Raw genomic sequence first — 18,535 nt, 5'->3', positions numbered from 1 at the left:
GAGGGCCAGGAGTGGTTCTGGGCACCATCGAGGGAGGGCCAGGAGTGGTTCAGGACACCATCGAGGGAGGGTCAGGAGTGGTTCTGGGCACCATCGAGGGCCAGGAGTGGTTCTGAGCCCCATCGAGGGCCCAACCCTCTGAAACTGATGTCTTCAGGACAAGTCCTCACTGGTGGACACGGACTGCAAAGGTTGTTGACGAGAAGCAGAACTGCCCTTCCGTCCTGGGCTCTGCTGTAAAGCATTGCCCCGGCAGCTCAGGCATTTAGGGAGGGACTGTATGAAACCCCCCTTGGGGTCTAGTCCAGGGCTGACTTCATGGGTGTGACCCCTGCGGTTGCCCTGGGCCTGCACAGATGGGCCCCACATTCGGTTTAATGCTCTGCCAATACCCTCTTGGTTTCTTACTAGTTTCCAACAAGGACCCACGCTGTCTCTTTGCACGGGGCTTGAAATCATCTTCTAGGTCCTGCTGGAACAGATGTCCCACCCTGAGTGGCCTGTGTGTCTGGGAAGCCAGGGACATGGGAAGAAGGAGAGGGGCTGCCAGGGTCTGGGCTGGACTGGAGGGGCCACGTCAGCTGAGCCTCGTTCCAGCCCCAGGGGGCTTATGGTCCAGCAGGAGAGAAGGCCATAGCAGCAGAACTAAATAAAACACAAGGGTGGGAGTGACGACCCAGGAGGGCCTCCTTGTTTGGGTGGCGTCCAAGTCAGCGATCCAGAATGATTGTGGGGTGGACCAGGACGGGATGGGAGAATGGTAGGCAGTCATTCCAGGCAGAGTCTGCCCGGGCAAAGGCAAGAAGTGACACAGAACATCAGGGACTTGCTGGCAAGTAGAGGAGGGGAGGTGGGAGATCAGCCTAGGAGAGGTGGGGACAGAGCCTGGTCCTAGGGGCCTGGTGTGCCTAGGGCCTGGTGTGTAAGGCTGAGGAGTTCCATCTGCATCCCAAAGGAGGGGGAAAGTCAGGAGGGTTTCAGACAAGCAAAGGCCCCATTCAGAGCCTTGAGCTGGGGTGTTCTGGTGGCTTGGGGAGATATAGTTGAGAATTTCAGGGAACAAAATAGCAGGCAGACAGAACAGCTGAGGGGATGTTGTGCAGAGGTTGAAGGCCCAGACCAGGAGGTGTGGACAGAGAGCACACGTGCAAGACAGAGAAGGGGTGCAGTCAGCAGGCAAGGCTGATGCCTGCGCACAGGCAAGGGATCGGGGGAGTTGAAGGCCTTCCACTGCCGACGTCAGGGCCTGCCTGGAGCATCCACTGACTGCACTGGGCACATTTGGGGAGGAGGGAGGTCAGGAGGGAAGAGGATGAGTTTGGTTGGGGCTGGGAGGTGTGGTGGGTGGTGAGTCACTGAACGTTTCCCTGTTGGGACCTGACCTCCCCGGCCCTGGGGAGGGGCCAGCCACCAGCAGGGGGGCCTGGGAGGCAGGGAAGGAGGGAGGCTTCATTCTTCAATGAGCTGTTGAGTCATTTGTTTGGAGCCTTTGGCTAATGGGAGCAGGCCAGCACAGGAAGGGTGCGGCCGGGCAGTGGGGCCAACAGAGGGACCGGTGGAGGGAGCAGGATTGGCTTCCAGGACCCAGGTCCCAGGCTGGACGAGGCTGGAGTGAGTGGCCATTGATGCTGCCCCAGGGCACCCGCAGGGTGGGACAGCGAGTGGACTTCGAGATACTGGGGGTGTCCTCCTTGGACCCCAATCTTGATTGCCACCCCTTCACGTTGGTGTTGCTCTGATTAGCAGTGGGGTCACAGACAGCTGTGTCTCCCTGTCCCTCCGCCAGTGTTTCCAGAGACAGAAATCCGTGCTGGTAGTGTGACTGAGCAAGCCTGAAATGAACAGACCATACACGGTGCCCCCTCTCCCTCATTTGCATGGAATGAAATCAGATCTTCGGAGTTCAGGAGCTGAGGAAGGAGCCTGGCTGTTGGAGTGCCTTAGGAATGCTCAAGTTTTGAACAGTCGTTTGTTTGCTGGTGGTCACCTCACTGTCGATGGATGTGAAGAAAGATCGGCTTCGGAAAAGGCCAGGCCATTGGAAGCCCTTGATGCAGTCTCCTCTGACACACAGGGGCGCCACGAGTTGGCATCAACCTAGCAGCGGGTGGCTGGGCCGCTGAGGTGCTCAGGCTGCTCTCTGGAGCAGGGCAGATAGCCCCTAGTGGTTCACAGTCTTCATTTTCAGTCATTCCTCAAAAATATATTCTGGCAACTGTCCAAGTTGTCACAAGTACCAGTTTGAACAACTGAGGCTCCGCTCTGCCTGTAACCTGCTCTGCGTTTTCGCCCGCTTCCGTCTCAGCGTTTACCTGTAATTCTTGTTCGCCTGTGGGTGGGCTTTGCTCTGAGGTTCCCCAGGGTTGCTGCTCCTGGCTCTGTCTCTTTCTCCTCTTTTTCTTGGGGCCCTGTGAGATTCCAGTTTTGATTTTACTCATGACACCAGGCTTGGTGCTAGGCAGCTGTGACACCGTGGGGCTCCTCTTCTGCCAGTGGAGGCCTTGCATAGGTCTGCAGACACACGAAGGAGCCATCCAGCCGAGGTGGGCCAAGGTGGGCCAAGAGGGGCTGGAGGCAGAGGCTCTGGGCCCCTCTGGCTTCAACCAGACTCGTTGCCGTGTGTTCATTTCAGCCTTGGGGGTTGCCATGAGATTTCCCTGCTGAAAATGGCTCTATTATTGGAAAAACATTGAGATGTTCTGTATTAGAGAACTGACCCCAGGGCTCTTGGGCCTGTCCTCCTCTCTCCCTATTTGTCGAGTGCTTAGGATAGACTGGCCTGGGCCTCACATGACAGGCACAGCCCTGCCCCCGTGGAGCTCATGGTTCAGCCTCTCCAGCGATAAGACAGACCCCATAAGCATCTCCAGATCCCACGTGGCTCAGCGGAGGATTGAGGGGATATATGCTAGAGCAGTCCATCAGGAAGTGGGCATGGTGGTGGCTAAGAATTCCAGCTGCCTGGGTTCACATCCTGCCTCCTTTAGGTGTGTGACCTTGGGCAAATGACCTCGCCTCTTGGGGCCTCCGTGTCCTCTGTAAATTGGGGATCATGATATTGGCCCCAAAGGGTTGTGAGGATTTCCTGAAGTCATGATGCAAAGCACTTGGGCACAGCACCAGGCTCCCAACTTTGGGCTCCTAGCACCAGGCACATAGCACCAGGCTCCCGGCCCTGGGTTCCTGGCACCAGGCTCCTGGCCCTGGGCTCCTGGCTTCAGGCTCCCAGCACCAGGCTCCCGGCACTGGGCTCCCAGTACCAGGCTCATAGCATTGGGCTTGCAGCAACAGTGAGGTAGTTGATTACTGATGCCCAGGCCAAGATCCAGTGGGGACGACAGCCTGGCCCGCAGAATGGAAAGGCTGCAAGGTGAAGAGGCAGTGTGTGTCTAGACCTGAAAGGGACTGGGGCTAGCCCAGCGGACAGGTGAGTGAGGGCGCAGTGAGAGGTGAGCACAGGTGGAGGTCGGGCCTGCAGGCCTACTGAACCCTGTTATGGTTTTGGGGCAGACTGAGACTTCTCTTCCCAGCTTGCGGGCTGTGAGGTCCTATGGCAGCTGTTTGCAGGCCAGGGTGCCAGCCACAAAGGTGGAGAAGATGGAAATTAGCAGAATGTTATTGAAACAGAAACCTGAGCACCTGGATTTCTGCCACCAGGAGCTTCCTGCAGGTGTTGAAGCTCAGAGGGAAGAAATGATCCCCACTCAGTGCTGAGTCGTGTGGTCCCAGCCAGGACACCACCAGACCACCCTGGGCCTGCCAGCTCCCTCCCCCCCCAGCTTCCCTTCGAGAGAGGCTGGGAGTGCCAGCCCGCCCTGCAAACTCTACCAAGTTGAGTCTCTGCACAGCGTTGCTGGTCTTGGTTTTTGCCAGAGGGAGAAATCGTAGTCTGTTTTGAGCATCAAGCCAGCCTTGTGCCTTTTGGTTTTTGAGAGTATTTTCACAGGTGGCCGTCTGTTTAGGCCTCCCTGGACTCTGGGCAGTTCCCTGTCTTCCCAGCAGGGGGCACTCATACATTAGTCTGTCGCTCTGCACTGCGCTCCCTGGGGTGAGGGGAGGGTCCCAACAGGTCCTGGTCAAGGTCTTTGATTACCCATCTGCTTTGGGTTTATTTATTTATTTATAAATAATAAAAAATTAATAGAAATGATCCTAAGAAAGTCTCTCCCTCCAAACAAAAAGCAAACAAGAAAAGTCACCTGACACCTCAGCTGCCTCTGTGTGGGAAGTCCCAGGTTTCCACAGGTTGGCCAGCGTGAAGTTCACGGGCCAGGCCCGGGGACGAGTGTGGAGCTGGGGAAGGAGTGTGCGGTGTCTGGAATAGTACGCGTGTGGGGGTGGGGTGGGGCGGGTGAGTAGGGCCTGATGAATGTGCCATTAATGAACCGCGTTCCACTCAGAATAATTGTCCCATTGTGTCCCCAGCTCTGCCCCGACTGCTGCCCATGTGGACTGCGCTCCTCCGGCCTCAGAACACGGGTCTTTGCCTTCCGTCCCCGCTGCTGATGGAGTAGAAGCTTCCACACCCTTCAGGGACTTAAGCAGGTACCATGCAAAGCTCTCTGTATGGCTGCTTCCCTGGGGGGAGGACCCGGTGCCACTGCCCCTCAAGCCTGGGGCTGGTGCTGGAACTGTACTTGGGACAGTGCCAATAAGACTGTCAGTTTGGACCCGTTACAGCCAGTCCTGGAAAAGTGGGACCTGAGGGAGGCGGGGTGGTCTGAGCAGAGCCGGTGAGGGGGAGCCCAGGCCTCTGCATACACTTGGTCTGTGGCTGATGTGAAATTGACCCTGGGAGCAAGCTGTGTGTGCAAACGGTAGCATGTACTGTGTAAGCGAGCAGCTGGAGCTACTATTTGTAGGCACGGAGCCCAGAGGGGTGCAGTCGGTTAGTGCTAGTCTGCTGACTAGAAGGTCAGCGGTTTGAATCCACCTGCCTACGCTGTGGGAGAAAGGTGTAGCAGTCTGCTTCTGTAAAGATTGTTGTTGTTAGGTGCCAACCAGTCGGTTCCGACTCATAGTGACCTCTGTATACAACAGAATGGAACGCTGTCCAGTCCTGCAGCAACCTCACAGTCGTTGCTGTGTTTGAGCCCATTGTCACAGCCGCTGTGTCAGTCCATCTTATTGAGGGTCTTCCTCTTTTTCGCTGACCCTCTACTTTACCAAGCGTGATGTCCTTCTCCAGAGACTGGTCCCTCCTGGTACATGTACAAAGTATGTGAGACGTAAAACTCCAGGCTGGGAAACCCTATGGGGCTCTGTCCCATAGGGTTGCTATGAGTTGGAATCAACTTGACAGCAGTGATTGCAGGCACACAGCTGGTTTCCGTACTCAGCACCGTCCTGCATAGCCTTTCAAGTCCCCCACAAAGCGTCCTCCAACAGAGTCTTGTGCCGGAGAACAGACTGCTCTGCTGTGCCACCCAGGCTGGCCTGGGCTCCTTGCCCTCAGGGAGCTCGCACATGAGCTGGGAGGTTCATGTAGGTGGAAAGGTAAGCCCTGTAAACCCAAAAAACCAAACCACTGCCACTGAGTTGCTTCCAGCGACTCACAGCAACCCTTTAGGTCAGAGGAGAACTGCCCCATAGGGTTTCCAAGGCTGTAAGTCTTTATGAAGCAGACTATATCATCTTTCTTCCTGGAGCTGCTGGTGTGTTTGAACCACTGATCTTTTGGTTAGCAGCCCAGTGCTTTAGCCGCTGCACCACCAGAGCTCCTTTAAGCCCTATAGGCAGTGAGAAGACAAGGGGTGCACGAGCTGTAGGTGACCCACTGCCAAACCAGAGAGAGTGTCCACAGGAATGGAGGAGTAGGGAGGGGTGGTCACTGAGAGTAGATATGGTTGGGGCAACACAGAATGAGGTGGGTGGGGCCAGACCCCAGCCGGCCTTCTCTGGACCATGATCCACAGACCACTAAGCTCTTCCTGGGCCATTATCAGGAGCCCTGGTGGCACAGTGCTTAAGTGTTCTGTTGCTAACCAAAAGGTCATCAGTTCAAAACCACCCCCCGTTCTGTGGGAGAAAGATGAAGCAGTCGGCTTCCATAAAGATTGACAGCCTGGGAAACCCTATGAGTTGTTCGGCTCTGTCCAACTCGTCGGCAGTGGATTCGGTTTGGGCTTTGCTTCCTTTACGTAAAGTTTACAGCCTTAGAAACCTTATGGAGCAGTTGTATTCTATCCCATACGGTTGCTACGAGTTGGAATCCACTTGACGGTTATGGGTTTGGTCCTTTATCTCCTGGGATCTACCTGCAACTCTGTCTTGAGACCCAGTAACTTGCCTGAGGTCCTTCAGTTCTGGGTGGCAGAGCAGAAACTTCCTCCCCATTTCTCTTGGCTTCAGTCTGGTGCTTTGCCCAGGACAAGCCCTGCTTGGGCCAAGGGTGGGCATTCGTGGGAAGCCTGCTTCTCTGGTGGCAGGAAGAGGGTGAGCCGACGTCGGAAGCAGGAGCACTCACGGATGTTTAGGGAGACCCCTTTGTTTTGCCTTGGACGTAGTAGGTGCTCAATAAAAACATGTTGGAGAAAGGAATGAAGTGATTGTTCTTATGTATCCTGCCCTTGCGTTTCTTTACACAGTCGGATGCACACCCACCATGCGGCCCAGCAAGCCCACCCTAGATTCACCTGTGAGAAATGAAAATGAGAAGATAGTTTGAGGGTTTCCCTCCCCTCCCTCCCCCATGTGCATTTGTGTGGACATTGGTTAGACAAGTGAGTCAGTACTGATACATCATTGTCAACTAAAGCCTGTACCTTTCCACGTTCCCTTCTCTTCACCTGCTGGCCTCTGTCCCAGGAGCCCATCCAGGACACCACATTACATGTCACTGCCACGCCTCCTTTGGCACTCTTGGCTGTGACATTTGCTCAGACTGACGGTTCTGGATGACCTTGGGCCTTGTGAGCCACTCTGGCCAAGTATTTTGTAGAATGTCCCTCCAGTGGAATTGGTGTTTTCTCCTGCTTAGACTGGGGTTATGAATTTTGGGGAGGAAGGTTACAGCGGTGCAGTGCCGTTCTTGTCCTGTCACGCCAGGGGTGCCCACCAGCAACAGGGTTTAGGGAAGGTGATGACCTTGACCACCGGCAGGAGTGCTCCTCTGCTCTCTCCACTGTTAGCCACCTCCAGCTCCTTCCATACTGTGTTCCTTGGAAGGAAGTCATCATGCATACCACACTTAAGAATTATGTGTCCCTTTGTTTAGGATAAGGAGCTCTTGTGGCTCTGTGGTTAAAGCATTGGGCTACTGATGAAAAGGTTGGCAGTTCTAACCCACCAGCTGTTCCATGGAAGAAAGATGAGGCAGCCTGCTTCTGTGAAGACTGACAGCCTTGGAAGCCCTGTGGGGCAGTTCTGCTCTGTCCTCTAGGGACACTAGGAGTTGGAATCAACTCAACAGTGGTGGGTTTTTGGGTTTTTTAGGATAAAGCATCTATATACTTTATTTGGAATTTTTCTGCTCAGGAGATGTCTCTTCTCCCCGGTTTATTCCTTTATAAAATCCTCTGTTTATACACTGTGGACTCATGGTATGTGTTTTATACTTTGGGCTGTAATCCAGTACTACGATTTTGTTGCTCAAGTAGTTCCAGCTTTGGTAGTCGTGCCATTCCTTGGCTTCGGGCACTTTATTTCAAGAGTGTCCAGAAGCCCCTGGGGCGGGCTCCCGGATATAATCAGATTTACCTTTGTAAGAGCTTCCTCAAGCTGCCTGGTGGAGGAGGAGTGGTTTCAGGATCCAAAGGCCGAGGTCCGTAGGCTCCAGGCTCAGCTGGACCCGACCAGGGACGGCTGTCTATCACTGTCAGTGCACTTTCCACCATGTGTCACAGTGTGGCCAACTCTGTGCTTGGTGGAGAGTGGACTGGACCCAGGGATCCAGACAGATCTTGTCCCTAGAGGTTTTCAAAGCAAGATTATAAACTGGACAGAGGAAAATTTCACTTCCTGGAAATGGGAGTCATTAGTCACCAGCCTGGCCAGTGTGAGGTCAGCTTGGTCCTGCATGGGTTGGACATCCACCCTCCATCAGTTCTTTCCAGCTGTGCGGTTCTCGTAGGTGTTGGCCCTCCAAAGGGTGCTCCAGGCCCCTGCACCCGGCTTTGTCTTGCCCTCTTTGGGCTTCAGGGGCGGTGGGCAGGGAGACCTTTGTCTTTACAGAAGGCCTAGCACTGACAGATGTTTTGCTCTTGAAACACGCTGGTGACTTCCCACGGCCTCCTGCAGTCTCTTTTCATGGCTGCTGTGCACATGGTGACGTCACCCCACGCTTCCAAGGCTCATGGCTTTTCTCCAGGAGTTCTCGTACATTCCCTGCCCCTCCCCCACGCCCACTGCTCATGTTAGAGGCCACCAGCCCTGGGGAGACCAGATGTGAATCAATTGAAAGGAAGGAGGCAGGCCACGGGGGGAGGGAAGCTTCCTCTCTTTGCTTCCCAGCCCTGCCTGAAGCAGAGAGCTGGTCCAGCAAGGGAGGCTCTCCGCTGAGTGGCCACTCCTCCGATGATGGTTCCTCCTTCGGTTTGTCTCCCCGAGGGCCTTGCCTGTCAGTAGATCATCCTGACCGGCCAGAGCGATTGGCAGAGCAGCAGCAGTAAGTCATTGAGCTGTGGCGTCTCTGGGTGGTGCCGTTAAGCAAATAGTTAATGAAAAGTTTGGAAGTTCAAGTCTACCCAGAGGGGCAGCAGAACAAAGGCCTGGCGATCTATTGCCGAGGAATCAGCCACTGAAAAGCCGGTGGAGCCCAGTTCGACTCTGAGGCACATGGGGTCGCCATGAATTGGAGGCAGCTTGATGGCTACTGGTTAACTGAGTTGGAAGGAGCTGGGGCCAGGCCAGGCATTTGATACTGAGAATGTCCAGGCATGGCAGTGAGAAGGCCATGCCAAGGCGGCCACGCGGAACATGGCATTTCGGACCCTCTAGGGGCTTGTGGTGCAGTGCCTGGGGCATTGGACCCTGGGCCTGTTTAGAGCTGACTACTGTGGGAGGCAGATGTCCTTTGTGAGTTGGTAACTTGGAAGCGTGGCCAAGGACGCCCCAGGAGTTGGGAGGAGATGAGACAGGAGGGGCAACCGATGCTTGCCAGGAGGAAGCCAGCTCCAGGGCACAGATGCCATGTCCCAGGATCACACCCCGAGAAACTGCCCTAAACTGAAGCCTATGGAGGGGAAGTGGCCTTGGCCCAGGGTTTGTGGTGGTGGCTGCCCCCCTCCACGCCCCCTGCTGGTGGCTGCCCTAGTTGCTCTCTCTCCATGTGCACTTCCCTAGGACCTGAGAGCGGCCTTCTCCCTAGCGCCCTCTAGGGTGCTGCCTTCCACGTTAGAGAAGCAAGCCCGCAACACACTATACCCTCATCCTCGCACTTGCAGCCAGTTCAGCTACTGCAGTTAATTTCCTGGGTGGGGCCGGGCCCATCCTCCTAGTTTTATGGTGAAGGACGTGGGGGTTGTTGAGGCCGTGGGTCTCTGTCGAGCAGACCTGCATCAATGACTCTAGGGAGTCTAATCGGGCACAGCCTGTCGTATGTGCACCTCGGCTTCTTCATTCTCCTGCTGCAGATCCAGTTGAGACGGGGCACAGTGGGGACTGATACGGTGCACCATCGTCATCCCAGGGAGACCAGCGGAGCCATCAGACGAGGGTCTTGTGCTCTGTGGTCTCCCTGTGAACCTGAACAGGGTCTGGGCAGCTGCGGGGGGCACGGGCATTGGCTGGCAACGTGTCCAGGGCTCCACCTTGCTGGACCACTGCTGGAGGAACAGGCTGGGGGCGGCTGTGCTCTGCTCTCCAGAAAGAGCCCAGTGGAAGTGGCCTCTTGCAGTCTGGGTGACAGGTGGGCGAGGGCGAGTCAGGGCCCAGCCCCGCTTAGCTCTGTCCTCCTCCTGGGAGGAAGTCAGGGAGGACGGGCCATCTCAGGCGTCTTCTGGCTCCACACTGGAGCACAGCTGGGGGAAACTGCAGGGGTTTAGCATTTTGACCCCATTTGGGCCAGGGTCCCAAGGCCCCTCGGGCAGCCTTGGAAGGGACTGGCCCTGAAGTGGAGAGGCGGGTGATGCCGTGGGTGTGCGAGAAATGGTGAGAGCAAGGCTGAGCACACAGCCTTGGGGGTGGGACCCACTGTGGGGTGCAGAGCCGGGACCCCTCTCCTTCCCCATCGACCCTGTGTTCCATTGCTGCCACTACATAATGGTAGGTTTTTACACCTCAGGAGGCTGCTTTTCCTCTGGGCCATGTGTGTACATTCTGGGCTGCAGAGCCAGCTGGAGGTTGGGAATGGGGTTTGCTAGGAGCAGGTTTGGTCACAGACTGTTCCGAAACAGGGTGGGAGATAAACCCTCAAACCAAAGGAGGAGACTGAACAGCAGAGGGCCCAGGGAAGGGGTAGGAAGTTTTTCACAAGGACACAACACTCCGTTCAGGGCTACTCCCTGCCTGGAGGGTCAGGCCATAACCCCTGTGGAGCATGGTGTGACTGTCAGGAGCAGGCCATCTTGAGTGATTGGAGTCTATGCGGAATCGCTTCATGCTCTCTGGAACCTTTGGGAAGTTCCTGTTTTGCTTGCATTTTTTGGCCCATCCATCCAACTGCTGGACAAATGTGTCCTGGGTGCTTGGTCTGTGCCATGCGTCTATTCATTGGCTTTTAGCCTTTGCTGTCCTGACCTGAAACACCTAGGCAGGACCCTTTGGTCTGGGAAGCCCCAGGCAGTGACGCTCAAGGAGATGGGTATTTAGACAGAGATGGTGGGCGCAGGGCCTCCAACAGGGACACAAGGTGGGGCAAGCCATCCTCAAAGAGTGGGATTTCTTAAAGGCATTCGAACTAACCAACAAGCAAGCAGAATATTCAAGGGGGATGTCTTCCAAGGTGGAGCACCTTTGCTCAAACATCTCTGACTCCAAACCACAGTGAGAAATTTCATGTTGTGACTAGCATGCACCTACTGACAAACACACACACACACAACTGCACAAAACTCCCTGTACTAATTTTCTGTTCTATGCTGTTCCTATTTCTGTTTATATTCTCGAGCCCTGGTGGCACAATGTTTAAGCATGCGGCTGCTAACCGAGAGGTCGGGGGTTTGGCTTCCCAGAAGAAAAGACCTAGTGATCTGCTTTTACGAAAATTACTAGAAAAAACCAAACCCGTTACCATCAATTTGTTTCTGACTCACAACGACCCTATAGGACAGAGCAGAACTGCCCCCTAGGGTTTCCAAAGCTGTAATCTCTACAGAAGCCAACTGTCACATCTTTCTCCCGTGGAGCAGCTGGTGGGTTCAAACCACCGACCTTTCAGTTAGCAGATCCCTGTGGAGTGAAGCTTTACTCTGATACACATGGCGTTGCCGTGAGTCAGATTCGACTCCACAGCAACTGGTGTTTACCACACTGGGTGTTGCCCTGTGTGTGAGTGTCAACAGTTGCAGGTGTGCTCCTGGACAACACAGTCATCCGTGGTGGTGATGCTTGCATGAAGTAGGAGCCCTGTCATCTCTCTCTAGATCAGTAGGTCAAAGAGAAATGAGAAAATGAAAAGCGAAGAATGCATTTGCTTTGTGCCAAACTTTTTATGCTAAGTACCCAGCCTCCCAAAAGCTGCTTGATACTGTCGATGTCTGTCTCTCTCATTCTCTGGGGGCCAGGGGATGCAGGCAGGAATTGGGGTCAGCCTGTGTCACGGAAAGATTTTCTTCACTTTCACGAGTCAGTTCCAAAGATCTGGGTGTTAGGAAAAATAGTCCCTGGCCCTCAGACAGGGTTTAAGCTCATTGCGTCCAGCAGTGGGTAAGGAGGATGCAGAAGGAATCACACAGACAGAGCCCCTGAGATGGTAGTGAAAGAGGGTGTCTTGAGGTCTTGGTAGTGCATGCATGTCCTCGTGCACACATGCCCCTGTGTACACGTCCAAGCGCACGTGCACACACACACTCACACACCCTGCCCACAGATGGTAGCTAGCGATAGCCACTCTTGGGTGCTATTTCAGGCCAGAGAGTTCTGGATCTCTCCTTCCTGAGGCTTGAGTCAGTAGTTCTGGGGCCGCAGTGCCTGGCTGCCGCTACCCCACTCACAAATAGGGCAGTCCCAAGTCAGGCTCTGTGTCATCTTCGCGTCTGGCCTGGAAAGCCAGTCAGCCCCAGAGCAGCTTCCTGTGCACACACCACTGGCCTTCCGAAGCAGGGGGTAGTCATAAGAGCCCCTTCTCTCTGCTTCATAGGGATGGTGGGCCAAGAGGTTTGGCGCTTCTGAATTCGCTTCCTTGCCTTTTCTTCTCAGGAGGGTTCCCACCTTGAATGGCCTGATTGGGGATAATGGGGGGGGGACTTTGTCCCACTCCAAACTGCAGTCCACAACCTGTTTCTCGAGTTGACCTTCTTGAAGCAGCTTTGCTGTCGGTTTTGGCAGCTGGGAGATCCCATCTCTGTTGACACCAAATGTTTTCCTTAAAAGGCCTTTTGTGCTGGAACCAAGGAGCCTTGAAAACCAACACGCTTTAGCTCCAGAGGAACTCAGTGAATTGATGCAACAATGTCCAGACCAAATGCAACATTAAAACTCTGCCGACAAAACCCAAAACATTCTGTAGTGTTCTTCTGGGAAATGGTTCCCTGAGAAGTAGGATGGGTAACACCCGTTGGGCCTTTGAGCCTGGACAGTAGCTGTGCAGCCATCCTCACCCTCCTTTTCTGACTTGTTCCTTCCTCATGAACATAACCTCACTGCCCCCAGAGCTTCCTGTCTAGTTTTTGGAGTGGCTGCTGTCAGCTTGATCCCGTACAGAGAGTTCTTCAAAGAGCATGATGCTCTGGGCAAGCTCCTCCCCCCCCACACACACTTTTTAAGCTAAACTGTTTGGTTTTAAGAAGACTTCAGGGTTATTTTTGGTTTAAGATTTAAAGATCATCTCAGGACAATAGCTTCCAGGGTTTATCCAGCCTCCATGTCTCCAGTAAGTCTAGAGTCTATGGGAATTGGAATTCTGTTTTGCATTTCCTTTCAATCAGAATTCTTTTATAGAATCTCTGGTCAAAATAGTCTATGAAGGTAGCTGGGCACCATCTACTTCTTCTGGTCTCATGGCAAAAATAAAATAATTTTTGCTTTTGTTGTTGTTGTTGTTGTTGTTTCTTTTTTCAAGATAACATCTCAGTTAAACCTTTCCCCCACTAGTAGCCATCAAATTTTGATTCATTAACTGGATTCAATTTAAATGGCTTTAAGTTAAGCTTTAAGTTAAGTAATAATTTTCTTTAGATAACCCAGAGCCTCTTCCTATAGCTGTTTTTATAAACTAGGTTTAAGGTCATAGGCAAAAACAAACAGCGTGGCCCAAGGTGGACATTCAGCCAAATAAAGCCCCAACCCAGTCCCAAGTTCAGGCTCTTAGAACAGAAGTCAAGTTTCATTCAAATGTGGTAAGAGGGAACCAAAGTGATGGTACGGCAGGCGTCATACTCACATGTGGATGCCATCTGGGGCCACAGAGATGCCTGAAAGAGAACCACTGCCCAGTGCTTAGGATTTTAGGAAAGGCAGTGGGCAGGCCTGGATGGTGCCTTGGATCTTCAGAAGGAGGTTGTTACAGAAGTGTGCTGACGTGGGCTAGACATGGAGGCCAACACTGGAGGCATATGCTGTCAGTGGGCAGCGGTAACACAGAGCCCTGGAGCCTGTCTCAGTCTGGCTCCCTAGAGAGAAGTTCCACGTGGTTTTCCCAGCCTCCCCGCAACTGCATCTTGGGGGTGATGCAGGTCAGTGACTGGAGGAAGCAGGACTCTGCCCAGGTCCCATTCTCCATCTCTATTTGCTTTCTCAGCACTCTCCAAATGGATGTTTCTATGGCCTGACCTACTTGCTGGGCTAGTTCACAGTTCAGGGGACCATTGGTAGTGTTTGGAGAGTATCGCCACCATGGCAACTGGAGATGTTCCTGGGGCCGGAGTCAATCATGGAACTGCCCGGGTTGGTTTTTCTCCAGTGTCCGAGGTGCTTCAAACCCCCTACCTTTCTTGACTGTGGCTGTGCCTTGGGCCTTTGTGGGACTTCAGAGTCTGCACCATAGAGTTCATCACTTGGTTACGGGACTGCTCAGGTTTGGTGATTTCTCTGGCGTGTGTCTGTATGAAACTGCACACTAGGGCCATCTTACTCTGCAGTTGTGGGCTTTGCACCTAGTGGACATGTAATGCTGCATTGCTGATTCTTTGAGAAATGATGGCTGCATTCCTAGACTTACCCAGGTCCAGGGTGTCTTGGGGACACGAGTGAGGAAGCTTAGTAGGGGAGCCTGTCTCAGTGGGCCTTGGCCTGCCTTCTGGGCCTTGGAAAGTCTGTTGTTAGCTGCCATCGAGTCAGCCCCTGGCCCCATGCACAACAGAATGAAACGCTGCCTGGCCCTGTGCCGTCCCTGTGAGGGGTTGTGGATGGAACGCTGGAGTTTTCACCAGGTCAGAAGTTGATCACCAGGCCTTTCTTCTTAGTCTGGACACTCCGCTGCAGTCTGTTCAGCATCACCGCAACATACCAGCCTCCGTGGACAGACAGGCGGGGCTGCACGTGGGGTGTGTTGGCCGAGAATCAAACTAGTTTGACATGGAAGATGAGAATTCCATCACTGAACCATCACTGCCCTGCATGGATAGTTTCTTTCAGAAGGATCAGCACAAACCTGGTCCCTATGAGGTGGAGGTTAAAGATGTCCCAGTTGTCTGACTTTTCCAAACTGCTAGACCACTCCATCATCCTAATATCAACTGCTTTAGTACTTCTCCTACCTGTAGTGCTCTCCCTTCTGTCCTTGGGTTCTGTAATTTGCTGCAATGTCTCACAGAACTCATGACCCATCAAGGAAATGGCTTATATGGTTGTGGAGGCTGGCAAGTTCCAAGTCCGTGGATTAGTCATGAGGCTGGAGGCTTCTCCTAACTCACACGGTCACAGGGTTCAACGAACCCAGATCAGCAGGTCAGACGACAGGCTGCTGGCTCAGAAGTCATAAGGTTGGAGGCCTCTCCTAACTCACAGGGCCTGAGAAACCCAGATCAGCAGGTCAGACGACAGGCTGCTGGCTCACAAGGCTGCAGAAGCTAGTGAATCAGGTCAGAGGGTTGGCTGCTAGCTCAGGTCCCAAGAACCGGAGGTCAGATGATGGTGAGGCAGATACAGCATCCAGAGTAAGAGAGAGAACTTTGGCAGGGCATTCATATACCTTGGATGCAGACTATACCGTCAAGGAAATTCCCTTACTTGAACAAGGCAGTGCAAGGGTGTGACTTGAATTAGTGGTAAGGGTGGTGACGGGTGAGGGTGGTGACTTGAGTCACACCCTCTAGTAAGATTCATCCCACCCTAATCCTGCTTCATTAACATGACAGACAACTCGCCCCCAAATGGGACCACCACAGGCATAGAATCTAGGCTTCACAATGCATCACAAAATGGGGGGCAATTACATCATTACGTAACTACCAGACCACCGAAAATCATGGCCCAGCCAAGTTGACACATGCCCTTAACCATCACAGGTTTTGTATACCTTATTTGCATGGTCCCATCCAGTCATTGTGTGGGAGTCACAAAGCCTATGGTTCAAACCCAAAATCCAATGCTCATAGTGACCTGATAGGATGGAAGAAAACTGCCCCATAGGGTTTCCAAGTCTATAAATTTTGGGGGAAGCAGATTGACACATCTTTCTCCCATGGAGCAGCTGGTGAGTTCAAACCACTGACCTTTTGGTTAGCAGCAGAGTGCTTTACCCACTGTGCCACCAGGACTCCAGACTATGGCTAAACCAAAAACCAAACTCACTGCCATTGAGTTGATTCTGACTCATAGTGGTCCCTCCTTGGGTTTCTGAGCTGGTGTCTCTATGGAAGTAGATTGCCCAGTCTTCCTTCTGAGGAGTAGCTGGTGGGTTTGAAACGCCAGCCTTCTGGTTAAGTAGTCAAATGCCTTAGGTCACCAGAGCTCCCCTAGACTATGGCTAGAAGGGCCATATTGAGTCATTCACTGCACTGCACCCCTACAATTTCTCTCTGTGGGCCTAAAAGCCAGCAGAGAGGCTGTGTAAGTACACGATCTGAGAGTGACTGGGATTTGGTCTGCAGGGGGATGGCTCTGACCGTGGTGGGTGCTGCACCGCACAGAGTGGCCAGGTTGGAGTCTGCAGTATGGGTAGGAGTGAGGAGGCCATGGGGGAGGGATGCACAGCAGAGGCATGTGAAACCAGCTTCTTGAGACGGTCAGTGTAGGCAGAAGGACAAGGGCTGCCTGCACTGATATTTCTGATGGCTGGTGTTAGCTGGGTGCCTTGGAGGCTGAGACCATGTCTCTACCCTTAGCTCCAGCTAATGGCCTGGTGCAGACTGGTGCTTGGTAGGTGCTTCAAAATGGTGGAACGAGGGATTGGAAGGATAACTGCTAGCATTTAATCATTTTGGATGGAAATCGCTCAAATATACTCAAGCATTTTCTTTCCCTAAAAAGGCTGGTGGTTCAAACCCACCAGCCACTCCTCGGAAGGAAGGTTGGGCAATCTACTTCCGTAGTGATACTGCCTCAGCAACCCAAGGAGGGGTCTCTGTGAGTTGGGTCCAACTCGACGGCACATAACAACAACAACAAATTTTATTTTGTTGTTGTTAAGAATATACACAGCAAAATATCCACCAATCCAGCAGTTTCTGCATGTCCAGCTCAGTGACAGTGAGACCATGCTTTGAGCTGTGCAACTATTCTCACTCTTTGCTGAGTTGTTCTCACTGCCCCCTAAAGTTCCTGTCTACTATTTTGAGGTGCTATTGTCACTGGTAGCATAGTGCCTAAGGCACTTGACTGCTAACCAGAAGGCTGGTGGTTCAAACCCACCAGCCACTCCTCGGAAGGAAGATGGGGCAATCTACTTCCGTAGTGATACTGCCTCGGAAACCCAAGGAGGGGTCGCTATGAGTCGGGTCCGACTTGACGGCAAACAACAACAACAACAATTGTCACTTTCATCCCATATAAATATTTCTTAAAAGAGCAGAATGCTCAAGGCAGATCTTTTTTTACCAGTTAAACTAAACTGTTGTATGGGTTTAAGATGACCTCAGGGATATTTGGTTTAAGGTTTGAAGATGATATTAGGGCAGTAATTTCAGGATTGTATCCACCCTCCATGGCTCCAGAAAGTCGAGTCCATGAGAATCTGAAATTCTGTTCTGTATTTCCTCCCTTGTGATCAGGATTCTTCCATAGAATCTTTGATGGCAATGTTCAGTGATGATAGCGGGGAACCATCCATTTCTTTTGGTTTCATGGCAAAGGCAGTTGCTCAAGCGGCAGTGAGCCACACATTGCATATCCTCCTTCTGTTCCTGACACTCCTTCTTCTGTTGTTCCAGGTCAGTAGAGACCAAGTGTTGTGCCTTGGATGGTCCCTTACAGGCTTTTAAGACTCAGACACTATGCAACCAACTGGAAGGTAGAACAGAAGCACTAAACATGTTATTAGGCCAGTGAACTGGGATGTCCCATGACACCATGACCATCAACCACCAAACCAAGGAACCAAATATCATTAGGTATTTGGTTGTATATAAGCAACCTCAGCACCTACTTTTTTTTTTTTTTCAGTCATTGTTGTAAATATATGTACCACACTTTTGCCAGTACAACTTTTTACAAGTGTACAACTTCTTGACAGCAATTACAGTAATTGGCTGTGCAACCCTACCCTTAATACAGTTTTTCTATCACAACTAACCCCTATTTGCCCTCTCCTCCCACCGCACTAGTAAACTTTGGTCCTTATATATTTGTCTGTTTATATAAGTAAGGTTGTACAATATTTGTCCTTTTGTGATTGGCTTATTTTGCTTAGCACGAGGTCTTCCAGTCCCATCTTTACTATAGCATGTATCAAGGCTTTATTTCTCCTACTGGTTGAATGGGAGCTCTGGTGGTATAGAGTCTAAGGCATTTGACTGCTATCCAGAAGGCTGGTGGTTCAAACCCACCAGCCACTCCTCAGAAGCAGGATTGGGCAATCTATTTCCGTAGTAATACCACCTCAGAAATCCAAGGAGGGGCTAAATAGTATTCCATTGTATGTATCTACCACATTTTGTCTATCCATTCATCTGTTGACGGGCATTTAGGTTGTTTTCACCTTTTGGCTATTATTGTGAATAGTGCTGCAATGAACATTAGTGTACGAGTCTCTGCTTTCAAGTCTTTTGGGTATATACCTGAGAATGGAATTGCTAGGTCATGTGTTAGTTCTATTCCATCCAAAACCATCACACTGTTTTCCACAACAGCTATCCCATTCTGCATTCACACCAGCAATGGATAAGGGTTCAGATTTCCACCACATCCTTGCCACCATTTGTTATTTTCTGTTTGTTTGTTTTATATTCCTTGCCATCTTGTTGTTGTTGTTGTTGTTATTTGCCATCGAGTCGGCCCCGACTCATAGCGACCCCTCCTTGGGTTTCCGAGGCAGTTATCACTATGGAAGTAGGATTGC

General features: G+C 52.3%; 1 protein-coding gene across 1 annotated transcript in view; it reads left to right on the top strand.

Moving 5' to 3' along the window:
• Nucleotides 1-18,535, top strand: part of TACC2 (transforming acidic coiled-coil containing protein 2) — a 158,785-nt gene that overhangs the window by 49,736 nt on the left and 90,514 nt on the right. Inside the window, exon 4 of the mRNA XM_042780410.1 lies at nt 4,426-4,545. Coding sequence (XP_042636344.1) covers nt 4,426-4,545 — 120 coding nt within the window. The remainder of the gene's footprint in view (nt 1-4,425; nt 4,546-18,535) is intronic.

This window comes from Orycteropus afer, unplaced genomic scaffold, assembly GCF_000298275.1.
Source record: "Orycteropus afer afer isolate SDZICR_OR568_19922 unplaced genomic scaffold, OryAfe1.0 scaffold00038, whole genome shotgun sequence".
NCBI lineage: Eukaryota > Metazoa > Chordata > Mammalia > Tubulidentata > Orycteropodidae > Orycteropus > Orycteropus afer.
Note: the sequence above shows the minus strand (reverse complement) of the source record. Positions and strands in the feature narration are given on the sequence as shown.